Source organism: Anabas testudineus, chromosome 8 (genome assembly GCF_900324465.2).
Source record: "Anabas testudineus chromosome 8, fAnaTes1.2, whole genome shotgun sequence".
Taxonomy (NCBI): Eukaryota; Metazoa; Chordata; class Actinopteri; order Anabantiformes; family Anabantidae; genus Anabas; species Anabas testudineus.
The window spans coordinates 21516226-21523725 of record NC_046617.1 but is presented as its reverse complement, the minus strand read 5'-3'; the positions used below and the strand labels follow the sequence as shown (position 1 = coordinate 21523725).

Genomic DNA, 7500 nt, shown 5'->3' with positions numbered 1-7500 from the left:
TCTCAGCTGGTCTCACCTCTGGGACGTTGAGCTGAAAGGGTCCTAATCTGTAGACGGACATGGCGGCGCTGTTGAAGAAGAACTCAGAGATGCCAACATAAGCCATCATCTTAATTTCACTAAAAACTGGAACTGCTCCTGTTGTTACATCCCTGATGTCCTTGGAGTCTCCCTGCCACACCAGACCCTGGAACACACATCACCTCATTACAGACATCTTCACTAGTTAAGTAAAACTGGTGGCTCTAGTTTGTTTCTTACTCTGAGCGGCACGTCGAGGCTGCAGGGGCTCACAGAGAGGGGTTCACTCAGAGACAGGTCGACGTTAATGTCTGGGATGATGCGGTTGAGGAAGCTGATGTTCAGGACTTTGTGCAGCTGCATGGTGACGTCCTCCAACATGTAGTTGATTATGGGCACAACAGTCGTCTGGACGGTTGAACAGAGCTGCAGACACACACAGAAACCGCCGCTTTTATGTTCGCGATCTTAAACTGAGGCTGCTCTGTAAAAAGTGTCCTCGTCTGTCTCCCCGGGTTCTGTTGGTGTCCTGCGTTTATTTTACTGGACGTCGACACAGTAAAATGTGCAGACAGCTACAAAAACTGATCTGGTCACAATGTGTGATTTGGGAAAACGACGTGAGCTTCTGTGGATTTTAAATTTGACACAGGATCCTGGTTTATTTCTGTTGGAGACTAAAGGTGGAACAAACCTTGGTGTTTAAGAAGTCATTGATAAGAAGTCTCAGTGAGTCCCACACAGGCCTAAAACAGACAGACAGAAGCTGATGAATTTATCCTGCAGCCTGAAATGAAATCAGGTCCAGAGTTGATGAACTCAACCACTTTGATTCATCATGATTAATTCACTGACATTTAGCACATGAGAGATTTTTGTTGTTCAGACAACAAATACTGGGACATACTGAAATAAGCACCTTACACTGTTCAACACCACGAAGAGAGAAATAAAATCATCACTGGTTCAGTGTCCAGTGCCACCGACACTTGTTAGTCGATTTTAGCAGCTGTCAGAGAGTTTCTACCTAAACAGAAACCAAACCTTAGAGCAAAGGCTGAACTAAACACCAGCCATGAATCTGGTCTTAATCCAGACCTTGTCTTAGCTTTATGTTACCCCACAATGCGACCAGAAGCCGTAGCGTTGAATTCAGCTCGGACTTCACAGTTCGGTATCTCGACACTTAGATGTTCTCGTTGGTTCTGGTTCAGCTTCAGTCCGATCGTGGCGCTCACATCTTTTCCTTCAAAGGTGACAGTTCCTGTGTCACTGTGACAGAAAACATCACATGCATCAGTTTCAGTGGTTTCCCCAGAGATCCAGTGTTTTCAGGTCTTACAATGATCCGAGCCTCCTGACACATTTTCTGTAAAACTTTATCATCAGTTCATTTTCACATATCACAGAGCCGCCCCCCACAGACACATAAAGACACAGAGAGAAACACACCAATCCAACAGTCTGTGGATTCATTCAGCTGCTCCTGATGTTGGCTGAACAACAGACTGATACTGATCTGCACAGAGAAGTGTTAAATCTGCAGAATCCTGAATGGAATTTGGTTTGACATAAAGACACTGACAGATTTCTACTTGAACTGAATTTGTTTTAAGCATCAGATTCCTTGTTAATCAGAAAATGGTTTCTGCTCTTTCAGCTCAACAAACTGAGAATTACAGGATGTTACTATAAGTTCTTTAATTCCTGTTAATGTAAAGTTGTGTTGTGTAATTATTGTTCACATCGTTACTGTTGTTTAAAAGAGGAGGTAAAACTGATCTGATCTAAGAAGAACTTATTAAACACACAAACTTCACACACCTTCATAATAAATTTACGTTTTACCGTAACAAGCTCAAAGTTCTGTTGATGTTTGTCTGTTCCTTTACTGCCCAAATGTCTGAGAGTGCCCTGTTTGCAGTAGAGCTGCTGACAATAGTTTTACGTACGTAAACTCTTCAAACAGATACACAGAGATGTCTTGTTCCAGTTTCCCTGTGAAGAACAGGTCCCTGATTTCCAACTGGAGCCCAGAGTTCTCCTGGAATCCAAGAACAACCTGATCTGGATCCACTGTCAGATTTGTTAATGTAAACCTGGAAGGAGGAGAAGAAAAAATTAAAAATTAAATTCATTATTCTCATTATTTGCACATGTCCTTTTTCATTAACATTTTTACCCTCTGATTTTGCACGTCTGGCAGCCACACAGCACGGAAAAGTCTGGAAAAGGTTTGTTAACCAGCTGCTCCAAAACCTTCAGTCCAAAATCCTTCACTGCAGAAACACAGGACAAGTATTCTGGACTTTTAGGATTCTGTCCGTTTCCACATCCTGCAGAACGTCCGAGAGACCATAACTCTGTGACTTCACAGTGTTACACACATAGTAAGACAGCGTGTGGAGGCTTTTCTCACCAACAATACCAGGAGAAGAACATGGGCACTCCACACAGAAAGGTGAACCGGCCCTTTGTTTCAGTTAATCATGGTCATTCATCTTAAAATGCTGTTGATTAAAATAAGTCCTGGTAGTTTCTTTTAATGAAATAAAAACCATAAGGACTCATCACACAGAACCAGGTGTTTGGTCACTGTGAGACAGAGGCTGTGTTCAGGTCCAGCAGATTCATTCAGTAATCCATCCACTAAGTGTGATGTTTTAGATCAACAAACTTTGGGTAAAGTCTGTAGTTGTTTTGTTTTTAGTAGAAACCTACTGCACAACTTGTCCCATGTGGAGAGAAACTGTCGAAACCTCCTGTGACAGACTCACAGAACAGCCTGTCGACGATGGCTACTGTCCACTAAACTGTTGTTCTCCTGTTTAACTTAACTCATAAATTGTCGGCAGCAGAAAAACCTGTGTCTGTGACAGCACAACTACTGAGATTCTAGGAACAGCACAACATAGTACAGCAAAGGAACAGTTTCTACTATGTGTAGCTCTTACCAACATCCAGCGCTCTGTCAGTGATCCGGATCTTGAGGCCGGTTGGATCGACGGCAGTGATGGAGGAAAACAGGGAGACCAGGCAGAAAAGGAAAAACGAGCAGGAAGTCATCCTGAAACACAACAAGAAAGTCTCTTAGCTTGCAGGGAACCTTTGGAAAGTCTTATTTCAAACAGTTGGCTCATATTTTTGAAATCTATATTTTGGGGTGTTGGGCCCTCCTGTAATCTCTCACATTTAAGAGCGTCAATGTTTATGAATATAACCGACTGAAGGGTCCCTCAAAAGACGTGTTAAGCAAGTGTAGGCTTTTGTTTAGAAAAGCCAGAGTTACTGTAAATTTCTGTGGCCAATGCTTTTATTCTGAAAAGTGATTTACCTCAGAATGCCCTGAGAACCTCCCATTCTCAACTGGTGGTTTTATTTTGAAACAGTGACTATCTCTAAGCCTTTCCTATGAGCTTTTACTTTGTAAACAGCATATTCCATGACCCTCTTACAAAATTCTCACAGCCGATTCAGACTCTAATTTTGAAGGTGAATTGAGGAACTGGAGAATTGTTCATTAGCAGCTTCCGAGTTAAACAGTGTCTGTTTAGTAACAGTTAACTAATCAGAGAGCCCATCATAAAAGAGTTCAATAAAATTAAACAATGGTTTTATTCTGTATTCTTTGTTTTCTTAGTAAAGTATTTGTACTTTAGTACTTTAACCCTTATACAATTCTGCTCAGCCGTTTGCTAGTCTGTATTTTTTCATGTATTTTTCAAATGTTTAAATGTAAAATTAGCTCCAACTGATCAAGACATCGCTAGTTAAGATGATTAATAATAATATTAATTAATAAAAATTAATTTAATAAATTTTTAAATTAATAAAATTACAATGATGACAGTATTGAATTTGATATAACATAAAAAATATAATTTACAGTAAAAACTAAAAGTTACTTCAGAGATTTGTTGTGAAATTAAATCTGCAGCAGCTGAAGTGTAAAGAACCTGGAGTTGAATAAATTTACTTCACTCAATTCCTTGAAAACTTCCCAGCATAGATTGTTAGTGTCCACACACGATGCAAACGTTTTCATATCATCACGACCACTTGAACAAAGACCGAGACCAAGTTCAGTGTTGATTCAGTTTCACTGAGTTTTTAAAAGTTGCAGATCCAGCACTAACCGGAAAAAAACCAAGAATTAAAACCGATAAATTAACCGATTATTAAGGTGTTAATTTACATTTTTTAAGTACAAATACTTGAGCTGGAGCCTTTACCTGGGAACCTGTAAAATACATGTAAACTAGTTTAACACACTTCTACTTTCACTGACAGATGACTTACAGTTTAACAGAGAAAAACGAGCCGTTACCTGTCCTCAGGTGTGTAGATTGCTGAATCCAGCAGTTGACTGCGGCTTCAACAAACTCTGCACAGTCCACTCGCTTCTTCATGCAAATGAACAGAGTCCAGCTTTACGTGTGAACATTCAGATATAATCAAATTCAACCTGACGTCTTCCTGCTGTAGAGCTGCAGACGAAAATTCACGTTCTCAAATTGTTTTAGTGAAAAAAGGTGGAAACTAAAAGTCTGTTCAGATAAAGTTGGAAAATTCAATCATCGTCAGACTTCTACTCAGGTAATCAAGTACACTTTCACTCTGGAACCAAGCAGCCAGCTGGTCAACACAGTACTTAGAGGAGTTAAAAGTACCGGCACACACAAGGAGTACTTTTACTCTGGGTACTCTCAGAATATTTTGGTGCCAGCACAGTCATTTTAGCTTATGTGGGCATACATATTAAGGTCATTCAGATGTTACAGGGTTACACAGAGACAGTACAATACTTTCAAGAGTATTTCTACACTAGGGTCGAAGTACTTTTCCACCACTGCTCAGTATTTTAACAGAAACTCTGATCCTAACGTCTTAGGCAGCTGAACGTTTCTCTGGTTTCACAATTTATCTGGACAAACAGAAAAAACTCCAGGGTGAGTTGAAGTTCTGGTACTTCTTTACTTTACTTGAGTACTGCAGCTGTTCTGTGATGTGTTGCCTGCAGAGCGTTGCTTCATGCTGACAGTTGAGAGTTTGCGTTCTCATTTGAATGGAACCGTGCGGTTTGTCGACCGCTGCGTTTTCCTGATGAAGATTAACTTCTCACTTTGAGTGTTAACTCTTATATTTGCATCCTGACGTGAGCGACCAGCTGCTGCTGGTTGTAGTACTGCTAATACTGGTACAGGAACGGGTCCTGTGTACTCCAGCATGTGCAGTTACAGCTTTAAACGTGATTAGTAGAAGAAACTGAGCTGTGAACTCGTCTTCATCAGCCACTGACCTCGACATCACTCACAGACTCTGCAGCTTGGTGCTGACCACAGTAACCAAACCACTGATATTCACAGTATCCCATGGTTTCCCTCTGACCTCGGCCTGCTCCTGATCAAAACTAAAGCTCGAGAGAAGACTGCCTCCGGGATTCTGTCCTGAGCCAACTTTACTCTACTCGGTAACTGAGCTCCCAGCTCCCTAGAATAGTTTGAGCATCAACCAGCTGAAGGCTGAAGGTTTTTACAGTCGTCAGACTCAAAGGATCATTTTACAAAACACTGAGATGGTAAATGCTCTGCTCTCACCGATCCCGTGATTGGCAGATGACTGCTCTAACTCCTGATCCACAGCCGGTGACAGAAAATGATGTCGTCAGACACTGGTGTGTGTTTCAGCATCTCTCTGACGAAAAGAAAAATGAAACTCACTTTTTAAAACTCTTAGTTTTTGCTGAAGTTGACACTAAAGTACTGTACGTTAACACCAGCTACAGTAGAAACCAGTCAGTGTGTTAATACTTCAACTGATGTGATAAGTGATAAGTCTCCCACATGGAAGGTGGTGATCTTACCACTACACTAACCAGCCTCTTGTTTGAGTTTATTCCAACACAGGCTGTGAAATTAAAGTGAACCACAGTAGAGACACTTCCAGCTGTGTCCCGTCAGCGTATTCATGCACCTGGGTTATTTTATCAAATAATAATAATTTGGAAAAATAACCCAGCTGCATGTCAAAAACACCAGTGGTGTCCAGGCTCCATCCAACCACCACGAGGCCCTGGACACACAGGATTCAATTCTACATAACAACTGACAGTTTCACCACAGAGCAACAGACAAATTACAGTAATCTTAATAATGGAGGTAGAGATTTCTGGTTTACAGAGTAAACAGACTCATGTCGTGAAAACTCCTTCAGGCAGAGGCACCACGACGCCTTCACCCAACCCGTCTGCACACACACGATCCAGTTTACATGTGTCCACAGTCAGTAAGTGTAAGACCACAGGAAGACCGTGAATCCGTGTTCTTACTCTTCAAGATGTCGTCATAGAGCTCGATGTGAACGAAGCCCTGCACTTTCTTAACACAGGTGAGATCCACTTTGGACTTCACACCTGAAAAACACTTTACCACAGAACACAACCCTTCGTTAGATTCCGAACAGAGTCCGAGTCACCTGAACACAACCCGAGTCCGTTGCTGCTGGTTCTTAACAGCTTGTGTTTTTCCAGTGAGGTGCAAAATAGATACGGAAGAACAGCAGAGACATGACAGTTTCTAGTCACGTTGGGCACCTCCAGCTGTCCCACATTAGTTTTACTGACCTGCTGAGACAAACAGACGAGAAGAGTTGACACGTTTTCATTTTAATCAGGGCCATATGATCAACAATCCCCAAACCCACAGTGAATGTCTCCTACAGACATGGACCGAGGTAGTTTGGATAACTGTTGTGCTTTCCCTCTGTCCCAGTAGGATCGCTCTCTGCCTGGTGATGTGGGGTTCTCCAAGCTTGTGTTCCACAGATGATAAACTGCATGTTGAGGATTAAAAGTCTCACCTCTGAAATGTTGAACTGAAAAGGTCCTGATTTTAGACATGGCCGTGCTGTTGAAGAAGTCTGAGACGCCAACATAAAACATGCTGATCCACTGAAAAACCCTAACCCTAACCCATCGTTGTGGTGATGAGTTTAGGCACAGCGTACGTCTGGAGAGCAGGACAGAGCTGCAGACACACGGTCCTCTTGCTGACGAGCCACTGGTTTTATGTTTCTATGTTCCTAGTTTTACATATGCAACTCATCTCAGAATAGAACCAGAACAAAGTCTAGACCATACACCTTAGTTCCTCTTGCCTCCTATCAGATCCTGCAGCTGAACCAGAAACCTGAATTAGACTCAACAGCTGGGACACATCTCTTCTCATTGTGTAAAATATCAGTTATTTTGTGAGCGGTAACAGGGCTTTTAGTTCTGATGCAGGAGAAACTGGATATAAAGGTAAAAATCGTAATGAAGCCTTTTCAAATGATGTTTTATCAGTCAGGGTCAGGGGTTAGGGTTAGGTTGGACACAGGTTGGACACATGAAAGCTACAGTTTCTGTTAGAGAATAAAGGTGGAACAAACCATTTTGTAGAAGTAGAACTAGGTTACATAATAAATAATAATAATAAATAT

General features: G+C 41.6%; 1 protein-coding gene across 1 annotated transcript in view; it reads right to left on the bottom strand.

The window, feature by feature from the left end:
* LOC113153016 (phospholipid transfer protein-like) overlaps window positions 1-5710 on the bottom strand; it is an 11616-nt gene extending 5906 nt beyond the window's left edge. The window contains exons 1-9 of the mRNA XM_026346545.1: window positions 5619-5710; window positions 4349-4508; window positions 2976-3088; window positions 2204-2300; window positions 1974-2120; window positions 1141-1293; window positions 716-767; window positions 262-447; window positions 17-187 (exon numbers count right to left, since the gene is read on the bottom strand). Coding sequence (XP_026202330.1) covers window positions 17-187; window positions 262-447; window positions 716-767; window positions 1141-1293; window positions 1974-2120; window positions 2204-2300; window positions 2976-3087 — 918 coding nt within the window. The 5' untranslated portion in view covers window position 3088; window positions 4349-4508; window positions 5619-5710. The remainder of the gene's footprint in view (window positions 1-16; window positions 188-261; window positions 448-715; window positions 768-1140; window positions 1294-1973; window positions 2121-2203; window positions 2301-2975; window positions 3089-4348; window positions 4509-5618) is intronic.
* Window positions 5711-7500: the final 1790 nt, after the last annotated feature.